The sequence below is a fragment of the Echinococcus granulosus genome (assembly GCF_000524195.1).
Source record: "Echinococcus granulosus chromosome Unknown EG_S00037, whole genome shotgun sequence".
NCBI classification, from domain to species: Eukaryota; Metazoa; Platyhelminthes; class Cestoda; order Cyclophyllidea; family Taeniidae; genus Echinococcus; species Echinococcus granulosus.
In genome coordinates, this window is record NW_020170417.1 from 84,851 (window position 1) to 107,772 (window position 22,922).

General features: G+C 41.5%; 2 protein-coding genes across 2 annotated transcripts; both read left to right on the forward strand. All coding sequences in view use genetic code 11, as the record gives it.

The window, feature by feature from the left end:
- Positions 1-375: 375 nt before the first annotated feature.
- EGR_05214 (hypothetical protein) lies at positions 376-1,955 on the forward strand (the record flags this gene model as incomplete). Its single annotated transcript, XM_024494463.1, has 2 exons — positions 376-603; positions 1,797-1,955. 2 exons carry the CDS (start codon positions 376-378, stop codon positions 1,953-1,955), a joined length of 387 nt encoding a protein of 128 aa, XP_024351084.1.
- Positions 1,956-6,804: 4,849 nt separating this feature from the next.
- EGR_05215 (4-hydroxybutyrate coenzyme A transferase) lies at positions 6,805-20,584 on the forward strand (the record flags this gene model as incomplete). The annotated part of the gene is made up of 5 exons (XM_024494464.1): positions 6,805-6,898; positions 8,106-8,510; positions 12,004-12,141; positions 19,322-19,580; positions 20,530-20,584. 5 exons carry the CDS (start codon positions 6,805-6,807, stop codon positions 20,582-20,584), a joined length of 951 nt encoding a protein of 316 aa, XP_024351085.1.
- Between the last annotated feature and the right edge of the window lie 2,338 nt (positions 20,585-22,922).

The following is a 22,922-nucleotide window of genomic DNA, read 5'->3' on the forward strand; positions in this document are numbered from 1 at the left end:
CCCTCGGTTCTGGTGAGGCGCGACTTTTGTACTTCGAATTAGCCCCCTTGTACCTCGCTGGGTGGGCTGGCCTTTTGGGCCATGCCAATAGCCCAGACACCTTCTCTGCACTGAATATATATTCTGCCCGAGTATTTTGTCTTCTTTCGTCTTCAGGGAGTCTCGGGACGCTACACCATTTTTGGAATTGATAGCTGTCGGTCAAACTTGACATCCATATCACAATCCCAGGCGATAGTGAAAATTTTTTGTCACTACGCTAAATAAGTTTATTAGATGGTGTAGCTATTTAAGTAAGCACCAGAGTTCATCAGTCTCTTCGTCGTTCCTTTCATTCCATCTCTTCAGTATCCGAAAGTAAGCATGAGCTTCACGATGCCACATCGACGACGGTGTCAACAAGAACTTGAGGTGGCGTTTGTAGTACCCGTGCTCATCTGTACCACAGCACCGAACCCATGCCTTCAACCACTGGCATTCATTTTCACATATATATGTGACTGCTCCACTGAAAATTCCCTCTTTCGACCCATCCCCGTCCCAACGTGGCTACCACACTTCCCTCTGCACGACTTTATTTCTGCCCGAAACCACCACATTCACGTGAATTAAAAAACGATTCTGCGACGTCATTGGAGGCTGTGGAGCGGCGATTAGTAGGTTTTGCGTTGATTTTCTGTTAGGTTATCTAAACAAATGATTCTATGGTGTAGTCAAGCCATAGACTTGGCTAAATACTACTACTAGAATAAATGGAAATGCCAATAGCACTGGTTTAATGGTTATCTGCAGCTTATCTGGCGAGTGTAGGTAATATACTGGGATGGGTTTAACCAACAATTACATCATGACTTTTTCATTTAACCTAACCCTTTATTCGAGGTTGCAAGAGGAGCGTTTCGGGTAATATACCACTTTTAAGTCTGTTTTTGCTTGGAGTAGGCGGCTTGTTCGTCAAATTCAGGGCAAGTTAAGGCGTGCTAACTGTGATTAGACGCCCTTGTAAGCTCATTTTGGCACAGTAAATTACCGGTACCTTGATTGCTCAAACTGATGGCGCTTAAACAGAAAATGCAATGAATGAATCAATTGCACAGACAAAAGTAAGTGGTATCAACGTTTAGCCCCTCAGGAAAAGGGAATTACTGCTTAAAAAATATTTTGTTGCTTAGATAGGTTGTCTAATAAAATAACGCAACGTACTTTAAGTGATGGATCAATCAAGAGGTCGAGTATCACTAGTAAGCATCCTTATTTAACTAATTTGCCACAGAGATTAAAACATAACAAGCACTTAAAAGACATAATTAACAGCAACTCTAAAAAAAGCATTACTATATATTTTCCAAAGAAAATGAATCATGAAGTATTCAACGGTCTAGGCACCAAAAACCAGGCCTAATTATTTGCTCTTCCTCGAAGCAGTATCAGCGGCTGTCTTTCTGTTGGCAGTATGCAGTCATCCAAAAAAGAAATAGGTGATTTTTTTAGGGGATTTTAGTTAAAGGCGGAATGGTACACGTAACTCAATACAAATCTCTGATTAAAAAGGCACTTTACAATCAAGTGCTTACAGAAAATGACACAAAATGAAATTTAGATGCTATAGGTGAGAAGATGTTTGTGTATTTGCAATTCACTTTCATCCTGCATCGCATATTTAGCGTAAAGTAAGTAGACTGGGGCATGTTTACTGAGTACTGTGCTTAGTAAATTATTATTTCGGTTTTTGGTGTAAATGCAATGATTCGATGTATTGTCCAAGTGTGTCCATGCAGGCACTTCATTCTCTGCAGGTTCTACTTCTGCTCTGTGGCATGGCCTTCGAACCAGCTCTTCCATACATTAGTACCACATCATCTCCCATACTACTGCGAGGTACTATAAATTCAGGGAAGACTCGAGGTGCTGCCCAAATATGTCGTGTTCTATTCATTATGGAAACCAGAAAATAATTTTAAAGTGCTGCTATTGAAAATACAACGAAAATATTTCGTCCTACGTTGTACACTTTACCATCTCGAAATATGTTTCAGTATCGAAATAATTTCAGAGTTGTATGATGAGCGAAAGATGGTTACACATTTGGCTTACCCCGAATTAATTTAAAATACTGGAAATATAGGTCCAAATAAGGAATTTACTAAAATAAGTCTTGATCAGTGACAAACACTTGGAGAAAACTGAAATCAACATGGGAATGATCCAATTCCAAATGCCATTTCACCTTAGAAATAGGAAGCGCAATGTCAAATTGAGACATCACTTAGAGACGTGCCAAGGTATAGTACTAGGAAATAGACGAGAACCCGACCAATGGCAGCTGGTCAAACGTCAGTCACAAGAGAGGACTAGAATCCATGAGTAGCTGAAAACGTAGACCCGTTTAGGGAATAAGGGATCACAGTCCTGTAGCCACATTAAAAGTCGAATGAATGGGAGGAGAAGAAGGAACGCAAGTGGTTTAATGAATCAGGTGAGTGAAATGAGGCAGAAAAGGGGTGTGAAAAAATGAAGAATGTAGACGGAAGGGGATGGGAAGGAGAATGAGAGAAAGAATGATTATGTGAAGGATTTAAAAGATCTGATAAAAGAGAAAGTCCAGGAGGAAGGAAAGAATAAGAAGAGGCATGCTGACGAAGATATTACCGATGTCTGATCTATCTCTTACTGCCACGATTGCGGGCGCAGCATCGTGAAGTGCGTACTTTAGTTCCGCTACTTATGGAGCGGATCGGATGCCGACACACCGACACATAGTCACTTTGACACCAAATCTTCACACTGCTAACTGAGATAGTGATATAAGTGTCATGATAAATAAAATCTTTTCTTCGGTGCTGTTAAACTTATTACCAAACCTATTACAGAGCCGGATAAATTGTGCACTATGTAACAAGTCTTCGTTTCATAAATCAAAACTTACCTCTTTTAGGTGTATTTTATTCGTCAAAAATGGAAAACAGTTGTATTATCCTCAAGTGGTACATTTGTTATTTGTTGTCTTCTATTTTACTAACGGAGGTTGGCCCTATTACGCTTGCACTTTGTACGTTGTTTTACAGTTTGAAATATTTTTCTAAGTAAAATAGTACTGAAATTTATCCCATTAAATTTCCGAAGCTTTCAACAGATTTGCCTGGAATTTGGGCTCACTGTGCACTAGAACCAGTCTTCGTTCGAATTTCACGGAAAAAAAAGCACCACCATTCACTAAAAATGAATCAAAACTTCACAACGGCCTATGTTGGCCGTGTGTGACTTCGCATTGGTCAGCCGCTGATCCGGGATCAACCGGATTGCAGGGCTTGAGTCGAACTGCCCTTCAGCTCAATTGGGGCTCCCAAAGCATCGGTCACGGCGAGTGTGCATGAGCTCGCGGTACCCATACATCCATCAAAGGTTACACAACACATTGTTTTTTTGCTATTCCCTTGTAGGAGCGGAAATAAAATTGCCAATAGGGAAAACTAGCTTTGTCTTTGAATCCTGTTGCTTTTTTAGCTTAGGCGAGCAATCGGAAAAATATTCTTCCATTTGATATAATTCACAAAAAAGTGATACTTGTTTGCTTGATAGAAGACTTTTGAAACCAGTCAAATAAGGTGGAATAACAATCCTTGCCAGATTTAAGAGACAACGTCACATCCATAATGTTAATTTTTTCTGAAAAATAAATATACACAGGTCTGGTGCAATTTTTTTGCGAGGTTGATCAGGGAGTTTCCTTACTATGGATATTTTATTACAGTGGCTTATTCGATGGTAGGAAGTAAATAATTTAGCGCGGAATTTTAATCAGTTTGGCCACTTTGACCGCAAAAGTGAAACACCTCTGAGTTTTGTATATCACTTTCACAGTTGTTCATCATCATTATATTAACTTCAAATCCCAGGCTCTTGATACTGGGGAGGTCGTCACTTCCCGCTTTTCAAGATGTCTATACGCACTATAAAATCTCAAATCCTTTTATTAAAATTGTGGATGGTTCGCATTGGATTCGTACATTATCTAGGGAATGGAACATGCCCAGACTCCCCGTCTTATGTCTACATTTGTTTGAGTTGCCATACGATCTCTTGGAAATTTAACCTTGCTAAAATTGTGGTCACAAGACCGAAAAAGTTTCTCAGTTAGCAAAATGAAAGTTGTGTCTTAATGCACACATGTGCACACATCAGAAAGCGAAACACCACTGCAGCACCAGAGTATCACAGACCCACATGCAAGTAGGTGATTAAGTTTAAACCACGCAATCAATTCCCTCCTCAACTTCGTCCAAGCGTGTTTGCAGACGCCTGTATTACGGATAGAGATAGAGATCCAAGACAAATGACCGCCAGTAGCGCCACGAGGTGTGCCCTCCTTACACGGGGTTATGAGCACGTACGTTTTGTAGATAGCAAGCATTAAATCCTTCATGGATTATGCAAGCATCGGTATTGTGCTGGAAATGTCGGTTTCCGTTTGATGCAAACAGTCCGAGCACCGGCCGGAGAGGGTCAGCTAATAAATCCTAAAAGGTGACAGACTGCTTTTGCTTTGCGAAGAAAATTAGATTGGTGTGCTCTCTGCTCATTACAGTAAGTCGTACAAATTTGAAATCAAGCCAGTTAACTACGCTGTTAAACAGAGAAGACTTTTAAAAGTGCATGATGAGTAGGCTTGACAAGCATGAATGTATAGTTACAGTAGTGCTGTTAAATTGAACCAAAAATTTGACTTTTGGGACAAGAATAGGGTGCATCATTTCCGCTTTGTGAAAGAGAAGCTGTAGTTAGTAATTCATTTGGGTAAAGTTGAATTGGATGAGTTTATGTAGGAGGTATGCTCGAGAACAAGCAACCGTGTAATTACTGTTTGCTGTGTCCCAATGGGGGTGCATTGTGCTAACACACATGTTTGTTTGAATGCACCATTTAGGTGACAAGCAGTCAGATTATACCAGTCCCATGATTGAGGGTACGTCGTCATTCCCCAAGGCGAAGAACTCAAAAACCCCATACAAATTTACTTATTTGTAAAATCGCCTTCATTTTGATACTTTCCGCCATCAAGGGTTCCAAGCTGGAGGTTGAAGGGCAAAAATAGTAGAAACATTATCATACTTTATGAGATCTTGCTTAGTATTGCCAAATATACGTTAGATCATATGTCTGTCGATTGCGCCTATTTTGCTTATTCCGTGAAATCTTAAAAATTTGGTGCCATTTTATTCCAAGAAATATGGCTCAACGTTGAGTGTGACTAGCTCATCACTTTTAGAGAGCATGTGAAGCTTCCGTCTAAACGTTCTGCATTACTCTTTTCCGCATTTTAGACGTTGTAGTAAGCTTCGATGGGGTACTTTATGTTCCTCATAACTTTTGCTAATTATTTGATCCACAGATTTGGATGTGACGTATATTTGTAAATAACAGTCGCTAAACCTGTAAATGGTGTGGTTAACATTGCGCGACACATTTGTGTTGGCAAAGCGGTACTTGCTTTGTTTACGCTTACCTTTTAGGTGCAAAGCGTCCAGTGAACACCGAGGTCGTGGCTGAGGGGCCGCCAGATTTTTCCGAGACAGCAGAGGGTTCTGAACACAGGACCTGTACGCATCCTCCTTAACGCTTGCCAATAAACATGCCCTCACCGAAGCAGTCTCTACGTTTGAGGAGTATGAAGGTCAGACGGGAAGAGTTAAGCGAGGAATCCGCTATAATTAGGTTTATCTAGTTTTCCGACAGGTAGTTTAGCTTTTAATTACTACTCTTAAACTTGCGGAAGCCAGATTTTTAATCCAACGCGATTCACGAAATTCCATTATTCATGAACCCAGATTATTTTGCCTGATTTCATACAGGATGTGTCCTCCTCCTAGCTTTCTTTTTCAACAAAAATACCGAAACTGGAGGTATATAGGCAAAATGGTGAAAATATTAAATTGGTGAGTGTGCTGTCTGACCTTCCTCCCTTCACAACGAGTACGGGTCTCGATAAATGGCTCGCACACATTAAGTTCAACCTCTGATTCTATCCCTATAAACAAAACCACTTTCCATGTACTTCTACTCTACCACCGTAAAATCATCATAATTCCTGGTACCAACTTCGGGAAATTCCCCTTTGCACTGGTCTAAACTACCATCTTTGAGGAAGGACAGGTGTTAACCAAAGAGCTCTTTCATGGTGGCCTAAAGATGGGAGGTGACGAGGAGCGCGCAAAGCGACTGACATACCTGACAAAGCGTACTTTCCTTGACTTGCTGCCATCAACAGTGGTAGGGTGAGTTGTCGTTTAGCTTAGACACGGAGTTTGTCCCCCACACTATGATCGCCAAACTTCACAGTGCAAGCGTTGATTCTCAATTAGGTGGTTGCTCGCAGTGAATAAGCATCAAGAGTTGTCTACAGCAGTGTGTTACAACAGTAGCAATAGCCGATCAATCGCAACACCATTCTAATGGAGTCGTTAGCGTCACGCGCTTACGAAAGACAGGAAACCACCGGATGGTAACTTCAAAAAAACACATAAATGGTAGCACCGGGAAAGGTGCTGAAAGGATGAGGGGGCTATGCAATACTTATGATACTTAAACTGTGTCTTTCAGAGAGAAGTTGGAATACAAATCCAACCTTATGAATGAGGAGCGGTCAACGTGTAATACTTATGTTGTTTTAATGTGCCTTTCAGGGAGGAGGCAAGCAGGAAATTCGAGCCTGGTAACTGGATCGCCCTCTCCCTTACCTAGTGACCGCGGCTCCCCTCCTTCTTGAATATTGTATTTTCCCTATACATCTTGTCGTCTTTAATAAAGATGTCCAAAGTAAACCAACCGGGCTTGTCTAGGAACGCTAGGAATCGGGAAGCGGAGACCGAGGAGTCTCGCTCCACAAACGTCCGACAACCCGGTGAGGTTCGGCTTTCAACCCCCCCCCCCCAAAATTGTACCCACTCATTCCCACTTAATTTACGCATTAAATATGATAAAACCAAGTCAGTCTGAATGTTCTAAGAGTACAAGGATTAGAGAGGAGGAGGTCTACACTATATTTTAGAACTCAAATAAAAATTTCCAAATTCTTCTGGTCGTGGATTTTAATTTATGGTGGTGCTATATTGATTGCCATTCAAGATTTGAATAGAAACCTATTAAGCCAAGCGCTTATTAACAATATGCAATAACTGATTTGGTCTAATATTGCTTTCAGCTTTTTTAACTTCTACTTTTAGTTTAGGGCTATATAAACCCAAACAATTTTTGAAATCTAGTCTCGTCATAACTTTGCCCGTTTAAAATGGTAAACAATCGCTTCTCATCAACGCTTTCTGGCTATTTTATCAGGCTTAATAATATTTTTATCTAAATGTTATGCTATACCAACCCTCGTATCATGTCCGCAACGACCTTAGTGGGCTGTCCAAAAATGTCATTTGCAGCGAAAACGTCTAGCTCTTGGCTCGGGAATCTTAATTACAGGCGATTGTTTTCCCTTACACTAAGATATTTTACTAACACTCACGAGCCATCTGCTCCAAAGCCCGACCATTATCCAAAGTGGGCTACTTCGGCCTCTGAAATATTTGCGGAATTGGAAGATGGTACATTTTCCCGGATTCCCTTTTACTATCTCAAGGGCAAAATATATTCATGCAAGGATCTGTCTCCACACCAGCAGCTCTTGAAACTATGCTGCTTTCGCATGTGTTGGATAAAAAACTGAGGAATTTGAAACTGTTTCAATTTTATCCTCTCGGCCCAACTCCGTATTTTGCGGAAGAATTTCGTGGACGAATTAGGATGTCAACGGCCTATGGGAGTAATATTATTGACAGATTTTAATAGTGTACTTAGGCATCTATTGTCGTGATGCTATAAATGAGGGACTTGCTGACTATATCCCAATTGCTCTATCCGACCTACCGCTATTCTATCGGAACAAACTTGTTTTCTTTAAGTACGCATTAATTATGGTGTCACCGCCTGATATTCATGGTTTTTGTACTCTTGGTGCAACTGTTGGAAGTGCGAGATCTGCCATAAAAAGTGCTGAGAAAATAGTTGGTATGTAGTTGTCCCCATGTTTGCTATGCATATTTTTACCAAAATTCGTGCAGCCCAGGTTAACCCTCAAGTGCCTGTCACATACGGTGACTCTGCCATTCACGTGAGTCAAATAGATTTTCTCGTTCCGTGTTCTGAGCCTATTTTCGAGGTACCGTCGCCCCCACCTTCTAGTATCGACCAGACCATAGCTTCAAACATTGCATCGGAGTTAATCGAAGATGGTGCAACCATTCAATTAGGATTTGGCAGCATACCTCATGAAGTGACATCACATCTGCGTGACCATAAGGATTTGGGCATTCACGCGGAAAATATTTTTGATGGTATCGTTGATCTGGTCGAACTGGGCGTCATCACTAATAAGCACAAGCAGGTTCGCCAAGGTCGAATAGCAGCTAGCTATGCCATTGGAACCAAACGGGTTTACGACTTCATCGACCAAAATCCACTTGTTGGTACGTGTTGTGTCAATCTCTTCATGTACTAAAATTGAGCACTCATTGTACATTATGCAAGGTTGAAATGCTGCTATGTAATGCCTTATTATTTTCGGGAGTTTAGTGATTTACCTTTTTGCTTTAATTGCTATTTCTTTGGTTTACCTATTGCCATATCTGAAATATGCTTTATAATCTTTGGTTAACCCTGTATAAATTGTTCTCTTTTTGATGTGAACTTTGACCTTTATCCACTGCATTGTTAATTATTTCGTGGATTCGGCCTGAGTAACAATGCTATTTTGTATTTAAGCTCCAAATAAAGCATACACTAATATTATTTATCCTTTATTTACTTACCCTTCATTCTTGTCCAGCCAACGGATTCCTGATATCTAATTTTTTGTCTGCGTTTCCCCAGGAAACATTTAATCAACGTTGACGGTTCTGTTCTTTGTTTAAGCTACACTAGAAGGCATGGTACTCATGCCTTCTCCATGGTTTTATGGTTTACAATCATTCACCTCTTTGTCCAGCACCAAAGAAAGCTCCTGACATACTTTGGCTTTACGTACACGTAATAGTTGACTTCAAAAAGGCTGATTTTGCAATGGTATGACTGATTTATAAAACTTTGACCTCCAATTGACTTTTGTTAGCGAATGCAAAGTCGCGGCTTTCGGATCTTATCCTGAGCACCGATCTCGGGTGTTTCTGTAGCTTGGTCTTCACTGAGTTACTTGGCATTCACCGATTCATTTTATGTGACCATTTTCTCGCATTTCCTTCCTTTATTTAAGTTGTAACTTTTGGATGCTTTGTTTTCAAATAATGTTTTGTTGCTCTGTGTTCTGCCGTTCTGGCCCGGCGGAGGTACATGGCGGGCTCCCCTAGCAGTCCGTTACTAAAACCGAAAGTTAATCAAGCAATTACGGCATTACAAGCCACCTTTCAGTCCCTCATTACCTTAATAAATAAAATAAGCTAAGGTTGGCTGTTGTCTTTCGTCTGTTTTTTACACGCGAAATGAGATCTCATCACTTTGATTATCCTGCCTCACTTTTCGGTAACTCATTCAACTGGTGGGGGGGGGGGGGGGGGTAAAGGCATTCGCATCATTTACGCCGTTTTCATTCTCAAATCTCATCCATTTTCATACCCGAATGCTTTTTTCTTCCATCTTGCACTGAGCCACACTCCTCTCGTGAGATACCAACATTCACAGGTAAGGGAAAGCATTGGTGAAGGTTTTACTCTTACGAAGAATGCGTCACTGTCAAGCATTGTGAATTGGTGAATGCTGTCACCAAAATAGTGAGAAAGCAAAAGGATGCCTTTTACAAGTCTATTTAATGAAAGTACTAAACCTACTGGTTTTCACGAGTTAATTTAATTTAGCAGGCGATAAAAGGGTTGCATTTTAGACAACACTGGGCAGTTTAATGGCAAACACTGACAAGATACTCAAATACGATTTAGAAATGCGATATAGGTCATTTCAAGTGGTTATCTTTTAAATTAAATTGGGTGTAAACCTTGCCTTGTCAGTCACATCCAAATTGATCCCACTTCTTTGAATCTGTAATCTCTGAAATCGGGAAGGGTGAAAGTATGAACCACGTATCTCCGAGTTATTGTCGGTGAGCTAAGTGACAAGTAGCATACATTATTGGATTCGATAGCATATGAAATTGTAGCCTGAGGTAGTGAAAATTCACCTAACTTGTAGACTTGTTAACGATTTGTGGAGTTTCTTTTGCAATACAGTGTAAGCGATGGTTGAAAGTCACTTCACCTATTGTATTCGTTTAAATGGTAAGCGTTACAACTCATCAGTATCTTCCAATTTGGAACAAGTTAGATACGAATTCCATTTTTGTTTAATATCCCATTCCTGGAAGCAAGGAACCAACTCCCGATCAGCTATGTTTTTTATTGCGGTTTTATTTCTTAACTTTTTACTGTGCATATGTCTGCTGCAAAAAGTGTGTTGGGGATAAGGTGAGGCCAATATCCATTTTTACTTTCTCCCTCTCGTCTTAACCAAAGGGCGTCTTCTCACGGCACAGTTTTTGCTTTTTCCCATTTTGTAAGAAAACAATGTTCTTCCAGCTGATTCACCCGTCGTGGTTGTTGCTAACAGAGGGGAAGAGGCTCTCCTCTCACACATTTCAGTTGTACCCAGTAGTTGCATGTAAGCCGTGGTTGTTTGGGCCTCATGAAATAAAAACTTCCTCGTGGAGGATAATTGGGTCTGCAGCGCTGTGCAGTTCAACAAGGCAAATTACACATGCGTGAAGGCAATTACGCACGTGTCCACATACAGAAGAGGATTGGTCATCTGGCTTTCCGGGCTTGACAGACGTGTGTCTCAGAGGTGGAGGCAGGCGGCGAATGCTGAGGTGTGACATGGCGTGGTGTGATGATTGGTGGCTGTTGGTCGTTGATCACTAGTTGGTGAATCAGGTGGGGCTCGCCAGTGCTGTGTGCTTTCTTCTGACTGCGAAATGCAACCAATTTCCGTCCTCAAGTTGGTTAGCAAACAAGCTGAGGTGGACGGTACATTTGTACAACGCATGTGGAAGGAGTGATAAACAGCCAAGTGATGATCTTTGATGCTCACGCCTCGCCAGCTGTTAATTTGTCGCATTTCGTCGGAATCCCACCGCTCGGCTTCAACCACGACTTTCTTGTCCAACTGCTAAATATGTGAAGAAAGTACTTGAGCACTCGGTAATCAATGCTAGTAGCTGTTCTTACCACGATGATCTCAAGGTATTATTGCAGTGTTAGATGGTGGCACATACTTCCTCATTGTTTAGCGGAAGAGACGGTGTTAATAAAGGTGGTGCATCTTTGCCGTAATGTTTGTCTTTATCAGAGGAATGAATGTTTGAGGTACTTTTGTAGTGTGTATGTTTTCCCTCTACACCTTCTCTAATTTCTCCACGACAAAATTGCCGCTCATTTTTACAGCTTGGAATAAGCCCGACTCGACTTGATAACTAGCTAACTCGAAGATTGCACAAGCGTTTTTGACTCCATAGTATAGGCATACCACTTCTGAATTTGTTATATCCGCAATCCTTCGGTTAAACAATCGTGATTCACCTAAATGCTTCCACTACTGTCTTCTCGGTCTGATCATTCACCTTACTAAGTTGTTCCATCTCAGTTCAAAAGCCCTGGAAGTCTGCCTCTCTTAGAATTATGCATTCGACCGGAGTACGTTTCCTGGCCCCTGTCGACAACGTCTCCCTCTCCTTTTTGAAAAAGGGACATTTTCAACTTTGAATAATCTCAGCCTTGTAAGGAGCTTTTTGCTTATTGCATCTCAATTTGTTGCTGTTGGACCGCTGCAAGCTCTCGATGGTGACAAAAGATAATTTGCTTCTCCACAAACTAATGTCCTCGTGCCTTCTATTTGTTTACTAGGTTTCTTTTGTGCCTAAAAGACCTAGCTCTGACTTATCCCACACGTCTTACTCCTCTGTTTTTTTTTCCTGTCCAGCCCTCTATGAAATCGCGTGGACTAATTCCATTGAACGGATTGCTCGCAATCCCAAAGTCTCCTCCGTCAACACCTGCCTAGAAATGGACCTCTCGGGTCAGAGTGTTGGTGACAGCATTGCTGGCAATGTCTACACTGGTGAGCGGTCCATTTTAAATGTCTCCATTACTTATTGATGAAATAATCATGACGATTTGACCATGGAAGAAAGTATGTAAATGCTCCAAAGAATCGGGCATTTGATGTTCAAGCAGACGTATCCTCTTTTTGTTTGCTATTTCCCGTATAGGTGTATGGCTTGCTGCCTTGGCGATGAGTATGACCTTGTTGCTCAAGTTCCTTTATTTACCCCTCCTCTTGAGTGTGTCTAGTTTTATTTGGCAACGCAATAATCCATTCGTGGAACTTAGAAATAGGTTGTTTGAATGACACCTCCACTTGACGCTGCAGCAAACGTTGATGATTTTTATAAAGAGTGCCCAGCTTCTAGGAATGCCTTTGTCTTTTGCAAAGCTTAAAGGTAATCGGCTAATGCCTTAAAATTACCTTATGTAACAGGAGTTGGAGAGAGGACCCTTGGTCCACTTATAAATTTGATTTAATCCCTCACTAAGGTTTGGGTTTCTTCTGGTTTTCATGTCCTTGATTCGGTGTGTGCGATAATTCTTTTATAATTTCACATCTTTTTAGGGAAATTATAGGTGAATTTAAAAGTTCACTTTGCAGCTACTCAAGGTCAAATATTCCCTCGAAATAGTGTTTACAATCTCGTGAATTATTTACCCTCTTCAATTCACAAAAGAACAACGCCATTCAGAATTGTTTGGAGAGGTGTAAAATGGAGCTGAAGGTGAACTCAATCAATCAGGCAGTGGTCAATATCAACTAAATCTTTTTTGCCCATGTCAAATAGCAATTATCGTATTTCTGAGGTATCCTGGATTATTCGGACCATCTGCAAGGATCTCAGGACACCACAAGTCATTGACGGAATCGTTTAATGGTGCTATTTTTAGGGTAAGACCATTGGATAACACCAAATCTGGAATAAAAGAATATGCAAATAAGTTTGGTGAATTCCTCCTCCTGCAGGGTCGCTACCACCGGAAGCTTGACCATCACAGCCTAAACGTTCCGTAGTTCATGTGCGAATTGGCTCTTTTTTTCTTCTCTTTCCAGTCTAATTTACTCCCTCTAAAGCTGCGTGACGTGTGGGTTTAGGCAAGACTATTGGGCTTTCACACAAAGATGAGGATTTTAGGGGATTCTCGATGGTAACTTTATTCCGCCTACTTGCCTAACTTGCAGCTTCGCTCCTAACAAACTCGTGAGTGTTATGATGAAATGTTGCTACTCCAGGTACCGACATAAGCGCTTTTTTCCCCAGGTAAACCTCAGTTGTATTGTCATTGTTTGTCAGTTGTTTTGTTGTGTCAGATGTCAACGCAATCAATGTAAACCGTTGTGTCTACCGCAATGACAGCTTCCAATTCTCTGAGCTTTTTAGTCATCCACTTGTAGCTTGCTGTCATGTCATATAGCAAGGCGATTCTTATCGGTCTTGAAAGAAAAAACCATAACCACTTTGGGTGTGTAAAGCTTGACTGAACTAATCCTCGTAAATGCAAACTTCAGAGTCAGTAATGCCAGTAGTGACCTGTGCAAATTTATTTTGCTAATTTCTTTAATATTTGTGCCAGTTGCCACAGTCGGAGAAACAATTGACGTACCAGCCGGATGATAGGACTGTGACGGCTCTCTCCATCACGCTGGTAACTCTCGCAGGTCCGGAATCGGTGGCCATGCTCCCCATATGTCTAACATCAATGTCAGGGGGGTCCGGTGAATCTACTGTCGCTAAAATCGAACCAATGAGGGCATAAAGTGGTGGAAAAAAAGCGCGGCAAACGTATGATTAAGGCAGGAAAGGCTTGCAGTTTTATGGGTTGAATGGGTTGATATTGCAGCAACAAACGTGACAACAGCTGGTTTCTATTTTTTTTTGTTATTCGCATGGATGTAGTAGCACATCGTATAGCCTCGGCGCCATAGTGATGCATTAATTGACTAGTTTGACTAATTAATCCCGTGATTGTGGGTGCACTATTTTGATATGGTCACGGAATCATAAGGCAACCTTTACAGCATCCCCAAAACGCTTTATAGAATGTTTATTTGTTGAGATAGCCATCAATAAAACCAACCACTCCTGATGGAGCGTGAATTTCACCTCTGTTGAGTACACAATGTATCTAAAAACAAAAAAATCTTCCCTCGGACACATTTTTTTTATTTGATCTCTATTTCCGACCGACCTCTCACTTTACCATATGATTGTCTACCCGTAATGCAAAGAAAGTGTGAAGTAAGAAGGAAACACAAAGGATGAGGACGAGGTGAGGCCTTTATATCTTTCCTCTCCCTTTTCATCCTAACTGAAGAAGACGGCTTCTCACGAACCAGTTTTGTTTTGCTCCGTTCTATGGGAGCGGTATTTTCTTTCAGCTGACTCCTCAGACGCTTTGTTTGTGCCTCACGAAGTGAACGCTTCCAAATGGAGGACAATCGGGTCTGCAGTGCAGAGCAGCGCTAGACGCCGCATTACACACTCGTGAACACACAATTACTCACATGCACAAGAATTGGTTGTCTGAGGTTCTTGGGACTAACGCATGGAATGTTGTTTTGGCAGTGGAGTGGAGGTGAGTGGTGTGATATGATGTATTGTGGTGCGTGATGGTTGGTGAATGTTGGTTATTGGCTGGTGGATAGTAGGTAGTTAATACAAGGTAGTTTGGTCATGCGGAGATCACCAATGCTGTGTTCGTTTGTCTAATGTTGGGAAAGAGAATCCGTTTCCTACCTCAAGTTGGTCAGCAAACAAGCTAGCGTGTACGGCCCATTTGTATAAGGTATATGGAGGAGGTAAAGAACAACAGAGTGGTGTTTCCTAACGCCCATTCCCATCTGTTAGTGTGTTGCTTGTGAGATAAACCCCCTCGCTTGGTTTCCATCACGATTGGGAGTTGTTCTTGGCACCATAATCCCAAGGTATGATGATTTCAGAGGAAGATGTTCATAAATGTGGTGTACCTTTGTCTTGGTATTGGTGGGTTCATCACCTGAATAAATTTGTTTCAGGCATTTCTGTAATGAGTCTTCTTTCACTACACTTTCTCTAAAATCCCACTCGACGAATTAGATTAGATGTTTCTGCAATTTTGGCAGTCAGTTTTTGGTTCGTGATGGAGGTATACTTGAATCATATGAAGTTCCGGTGACTTTTTTAAACTTCAAAATGGGGCCATAGTGTTGCCGAGCGCAATACGATGTCCTGTCTCAATGGACTGACGCATTTCTACGCTTTTTTTATCCACCTACATAAACAATAGCACTTTACGAACCATCTCAGGGAACCTTGCCTAAAGCCGCAATAGCTCTTTTAGTTACCTTTTTTGGCCTAACTTTTGTGCGATTTTTCAAGGCATTCTGTTTAGCCTTTTGTGGTTTGTGTGTATATGTTTTTTGGGAGGGATTTCGACCCATTCTTATCTGGGGTTCAAGACGAGGAAACATTGAAGTGCTTGAAGGTGGCAAGGTGAAAAGTTCTTTGCTTTCTAATGCTAAAATAAACGTATAAAAGATTACTTCCCTTAAAAGTCTTTTAATTAACATGTGATGCTCTTAAAACTGCAAGAGAGCCAATCTGTTTAGTAGGCGCCCCGATCTTTCAACCATACGGCCTATTTTGAAAGTGAATGCTGTAAGCCCAAAGGGTAACTAATGGCCGTATCGGAAGTAAGCCACCAACCAGAATACATATGAGTGCCCATTGTCGTTATGCCTTTCCTTGATGTCATGCTGGATCTACTAATCTAGGTTGACCGTCCATATCAAGTCGCTTAAGTTTGTCTTTTGCAGCAATTTTAGTACACAAACCTTTGTCAGTCTTCTGTAACATACAATTTCCTAAAACGCAGCAATTAACAATGGTTGAAGTGGTTGAATTGGGGTAGGTCTGCTTCTTGTTCTTCGTCTTGTGTACTCTAGTTTCGGTTGGATGCATTGACATTCTAAAACCACCTTTGTTGCTGTTGAATTACTTAAATGTCCTCCATGATATAAGACTTTCAGGTAAATGGCATTGCAGTTCATTTAGTTAAGTCTGTTACCAGTAATATGAGTACTTGACTTGTTGTGTCACAGACAGATTGGTTGGGCTTTTTCACGGTAAAGAAGATGTAGGTTCTTCTGTATTTCATCTAAGTATTTATCCTCCTATTCATCACTAAAAGGTGCTGTAATGCGTTTATGACTTGGAGCAAGTGAAGGTGATATACAATAATCACCCACAATGGCTTCACTGCGGAGTTTCTTGTGGAAGGCGAGTTGTATCACTCGCGCTGGCTGTAGAGTCGTTTTATCAAAAATGTTGTTCAAATTTTATCCTCTGTATTTCATATCATACTGATCTGGTTCTCCTGATTAACTCACAGCATCCGAAAGAAAACTTCCTTACTTGTCTGGTGGTCAAAGTGATTAATAGAGACTAACTACCTTCAAAGCGTTTGTCTCGTTTCTTTTTCAAGATGGAGTCCCTCAGGCAGATTACTAACTTCTGATTTTGTGTTCGACGTATCTATAACTCGTGTTCAAGGCTATCATCCAAAACACAAACCCTCGGTAAATATGTAAGTAGACCTCTAAATTTTTCATCGAAAGTGAACGCCGTAAAGCAGTGGATTCCGCCTGCTTTTGCTTTTGCAAGCGCAAACCACCTGTTACTTAATTCCACGCTTTCCTTTCATCACTGATCTGTACTTCCAAATCTGTTAATAGCCCACAACTTTGAACTCACGGGCTTATTATTGTAATGTCTTGAAACAAAACAAGTGATTGCACTCCAAGTTTGAAAGGCCGTAGTAAAGGGCACCTATTTGCGGTTTCATCTAAAACGGTCCCGTCTGTAATACCGTCCGGCTGTTCGCGTAGATACTAAACCAACTCTAGTCCTCATTTCTACAGGCCACAAATGTCAAACTGATGTCAATAATATACCCTTCCGAAGGTACCTCAATTGCGGAAACCTGTTCATGTATCATTTAAAAATAGGATGCTGGTAATTTAAGACGGCCTCATTGGTGGAGTTGGGGCTTCCTTCTCTTGTAATTCACCTCCTTCCAGTAGACTAAAACCTGTTACCGCTATTTATCTTAGCATTTAAAGATAGCAGAAGGAATAGCTAGGATCGTATTTGTCATTTACCATATCAAGCAAACTTGTGTTTTACCCCTCAATTTTTCTATTTGACGCATCTGCCATCAGTATCACAAATGCGTAATAAGTGTTGTTTCTCCATTTTTTTAATAAGCAGTTCCACAAAATTGTGGGCGCAAGCAGATTAGTTTGGATTAACGCAAAAATTTCCTTAGTCCGTGGACAACGACGTTTTTGGTGGGGGTGTTTGGACTTGAATTCCTCAGAAAAAAAATTACGAAAGGTGATATCAAATACGAACAATGAAATGTCTAGGCTGTAAAAGCGATCCCTCTTATGAGATTCTTAATATATACTATGTTGTATGCTTAATTATAAATAGGGTAATTCATAATTCCTTTCCATCATTGACGCGATGTGGCCGGGGCTGCAATTTCAGGCACACTCATTTACATCTATAAGGCACAATTCATTCATTTAAGCATCAACGATGCCTTATTGCAGGTATAAGATTGAATAAAGCGTCATGCTCGGTGCTTTTACCCTCACTTAATCGTACTGGAAGATATACTACAAAAATGGAAATGCTACCCTGGTAAATGAGGCAGAGACACATTTCAATGCCAATTCTTAAATCAGTGCCTCAAAAAGTAGGACAGTGTTCATTGGATTTCCCCTAAAAAGGATCTATCTACTTTGCATCTAGTCGAGAGGTTGAACGCAGTTTCACCCTATTTTAACCTGATCTCCAACTCTATTAATCAGTTCTCGCAATGTAACCATTATAATTGATTTGTTCTTCTTTATGCCTTTACTCCGGGGTTGAAGAAATAAGTTGGGGTTCAATAGCCATTACTTATCATTCAGCTTGGGTATGTCTCAACATTATCCTTACTGTGTACGGGATATTCCTTCCTACCTTCCCGTCTTCCCACTTTGCAGGGGATTTTGAATTTCATACAAAGCATATTTCGAGGTATGATAATCCTCCGTTACATTTTTTTCGATACAGAAAAATTTGTCAGCATGGTTGGGCCATCATCAAACAGCTGCTGCCCTGACACCCACCTCCACTAACTTTTGGAAATTCCAAACAATCTTGAATAATTCCATTTAACGCTCCTCTCAAGAAAAGACTTGTCCCTTGTACAATTTCATGGTAGGTATTTTATCCGGCGATCAGGCTTCCTACAGGGTGAATGACCGCCGTGGGTGAAAAGTCACCAACTCCAGGACCGTCTTTGAAGGACGTGTGGCTATCACTGAGAAATTGTCGCCAATCAAATGTCTTCCTGTTAAGCTGCTGAGCTCTCCATTGTGGCACCTCACCGTACTTGAGTTCTTCCGTAGACACGGCGTTCTTTAGGCTATAGGCGTTCTTTCACGGGAAACTTCAGCATTTATCTCTGTTTAATGCACGCACTACTCCTGTTGCCTGCCATTCTGAGCATTAGTGTTTGGATTAGCCTACAACGTTCGCTTTGGCCATCTGCCACATATTACTGCGTGTAACATGTCCAACATGGCTTCCCTGTTTACTTTGAACGATCCTGGTGGCAAAGCCACACCGAGTCTTATTGATAGAACTCTCAAGCCCTACAAAACTCCACCTCTACTCCTACTTTTCATGCAATATCTGACTACAAAGCAGGTGTTGATCTTTAGGAATGCTCTTGATGGCATTTGATCCCCAAAATACAAAGTTGAGTACTTACTTTTCTCGATGTGTTGAAACAATAGAGGTGGCGTTCAATAAGCCTTATTTGGCGTGGACAACACTTCATCCCTTGGATTAATGCTAATCTTCCATTTCTACCTAATCTCAGCAAGCACGCTTAGAGGCAAATCTATGCCCACAGCCCAAATACTCTATTCCAGTATGATACCATTCTCTGATCAAGGTCGTCTTGCATCTGCTTTACCGCTTTAAATTGTTCGTGCCACAACTTGAATCGCTCGGTTGTCATAAATTCACAAATAACGTCACATTTGTCACGCTGATCTAACGAAAATTGGGATATCGGCTAATGTTTTCTTCTAAACGGAGGCTTACATAACTTGGTCTATTCTTTGTTTTTTTGTTTATCTACCTTGCAATAAGGCGTGGGTGGTCAGTTGGACTTCACCCGGGGAGCCAGTCTCTCCTCCGACGGTAAGGGTCGTCCAATCATCACCATGTCCTCGCTGACTACAACCGGTACCTCAGCTATTGTCCCTACCCTGGCTCGTGGCAGCACAGTGGTAGCCACTCGGGCCCATGTACACTATGTCGTAACAGAGTATGGGATCGCCTACCTCTTCGGCAAGACCCTGCGTCAGCGTGCTCATGCCCTCATCCAGATTGCTCACCCAGATTTCAGGTCAGTCCTCCTTTAGCCTACAGCTCTTCAGCACTCAGGCTACTCCTCAATGTAGGCTGCTACTTTTTAGCCTTGAAAACATCTCCATAACCCCCTGTTCTACCATAGTGGGTGTCAGTTCGTTATAATCTGACCTCACTCCAGAATTTAAAATCAGACCCTTTGCTATTTGTCATTGGGGTTTCGACAACCTCCCTGCAGATGTCTCGTCTAAATTTTGAAACGGTATCTAGTTCGAAAAGTCTGGCTTCTTTTCTAATGCACGAGATGTGCTAACGGTGCCGCTAGTTCTGAGCCCAAGTAATCACTAAAGGCGCTATAAAGAGTGGGAGGCAGGGGCTTCTAGGAGGCTGGAATCACAGGTGGTGGTAGCAGATTAATTTACTACAAGAGGTCCACATCCATCAACTTCTATGCAAAAAGAAGGATTTCCGCTGGGGTGCTATGTCATGTCGTGGAGTTCATTAGATAAATACTTTCCAAGAATGGATGCCATGAGTGGATATTTTTTCGTCGTATTTGTGCATTCCGGATTCATGTAATGTGTTTCCAAATTGTCAGTGATTGTACACATCTTCCTTCAACGTCTGAACCTCGTAAATCGTCCGTTTCGTTACTTTAAACAAAACTAATGTGCCGGGGCATGTTCAACCACTCAGACTCCTCAGTTTTCGTGGGTTGTACCCCCCATACGGTGGAGGTACAGTAGCAATTTTCTCTTACCACGGTCACGTGCATTTGAGTTAGGTGAGTCTTGGGCCAAGATTGATTTTCTTTTTTTGAGACTAAAAACAGGCAAAATGAGACGTTCCTTTATCATACCTTTCATTTTTTTGCGGCTGTGACCAGGTCGCTTTGTTCCATAGTTGCAAACCAGAAAGGCCTGTAAACATAGGAGGAGTCTAACTAGTTATCCTATATGTAGTCGGGCTTCTTGTTCTTTTTTTAGAGAATCTCTAGAAAAGTCTGCTTTTGAGCGTCTGAAGACAATGCCAGCGCCATAAATCCAGCCAATAGGCTTTATTCTAAGCCAACTCAAGGTGAATTTCACCCGAAACATTGTTGTGAAACTGTTACCATCGTTGAACGTTCGACCGCTCCTAGCCTTGCACACACGGTCAAGTGCTTGTTTTATTGACTCTTCCCTTCTGCAATGTTTATATTCCTCTTTATCTGCAATTGGATATTCTTTTGACCTACAAAAATTGGCTAAAACGTGTTCAGCTTACAACTTATCGAATATTGGTCTCCGGTAATTACGGTCTGCTTCAAGATAATTCCAAAGAATGTGTTTCTTTGAAGTGGTAGGAAACAGTTTCAAAATACAGTAACTATGGGGGTTTGCGGTAGCAGGATTAGGCTTATTTGTTTAGAGATGATGGCGTTCATCGCGATTACTGAGTATAGGAGCTGACAGCTCATGCACTGAAGATTCACAAGAATGGCTGCTAATGCTCTCATCTGCCACCTTGTTTGGATTGGATTGGGCCTGCCCACGACATGTGCTCTGGCTATAATGGGGTGAAACGGGTCTCTTGCCGATCACCACTGCGTGTAGTATCAAGACGGCGGTTTGCACGCTTAGCCGTCAACTCCCTCGATCCCTTCGTGTCCCACCTTGTATTTTTTCATTTTCCCAATGTTTTTGATGTATAAACACTGCTGTTTTTAGTCAATAAGTGAAAATTCATTCCACCTTCCTGGACGATCGTTGACATTTGTTCACTAGCGGAAGCCGGATCTTAATTTATTTGGTAGGAGTTATCATAAAGTCTCGGAAACTATCTGCGGGACATGCAAACAGACACAGTTTAATTCGTTCTGGTGATTATGGCTCCGGAAAGGGAGCGCGGATACTGCGATCTCTGCAGTTTGTGATTCCGCCCCGGCAGATAGATAATAGCCGCCCAGATTTTCTGCGCGTCAGTGAGTAGTATGCTCCCCTGGAAAAGACTTGAGGCGGTACAGCTCACGATCAGCGTTTCATCACAAAATCCGGGTGGTTTTACTAACCGGTAACGAATAGTATTTAAATTTTCCAGTGAAACAAACTATGGGTAAGAAGACGCGCTGTGACTCTTAACTACTTTAAAATCGTACTTGACGCTTTTTAAGCGAGACAATTATTTGAACTGCATATTTAGCCATGTGGACTCTTCATTCTCTGCAAATTCCGCTCCCACTTGACTGCATGGCCGCTATGCCACGCCGTTATAGAACTCATCTGTATTCCTTAATGCAGCACGTTTGGTATCAGCGTTGCGTATTTATGATATCCCGATTTTCGTATTTGAAACCTACGTCACAAATACGTGACGTGGGCTGATTACCAGTTTGTCTTCGTGTCGCAAACTGACTGGTTGTTTGATGCGATAAAGTAGATGCGAGACAATCTTGCTCTGAGAAGGACATTTTTTTTAGGTTTCCAAGTTGCATAACTTTTGACATTCCCTAAAACATCTGAGGTGTGGTGACAAATTTTTTTGTGTGGAATAGGCTACATCTTTTGTATCTCCGCAGCACGGCACCAAAAAGGGCCTTGACACAGGCGGAGAGAAGGACTAGGAGACTTGGAGCATAGGTGGTACAAGCAATCTCCGATAGTGCCCTTGTGGAGGAGACTTCCGTGGCGATAAAAAAGAATACGCACACCCCGTTCCTGAGTTCTGAAGACTTTACCGAAGAAATATCGTCACATACTAGGCCCTCAGAATCGGTAGTTGAAAGAAGATTTGCCTCTTTTTAGTCACAGTTTAAAATACAAACTCTTCAGAAGGCAAATTAACAATAACAGGCGTCAGCTCCTTAGGGGAAAACTGGTAAATATCGTTACCTAGCGTGGTTTGGACTTTTTTATATTCCTCGTTCATGTGCCTGTTGCGTGCCATAACTTTCGCACATACTTTATTACAAACGAAAAACACTAACAGCTACGACTAGAGTTTTGTTCTAGTTAAAGCGCTTTTGAAAAAAACAAACAATTTCAGAGTTTTCATTTTAAAATCAAGGCGAAACTTAGTAATACTGGTAGGGAAGTTAACGCCTTTTGACAATCATTTCATCCTCAAGTTACACTCACATCAACTCCCTTTTTTTAAAATAGGTTAAAAAATTGGTGCTTTATCACGAAAAGACTTTGCTGGTGCCATATTGAAGGCGAAGACTAGTATGACTGACCTTCTCCAGGTCTGGATGCTAGTGTCTGCACGAATAAAATCCATTTCATCAGAAACGATGACAGTTCTGCTACCCGAAGTAGTAGCTTCTCGAGGTAAGTGTATGTGATCAACACCACAGTGTACTTGGCAAGAATAGCGTGGACTGTTCATAGCTTTTGCCAAT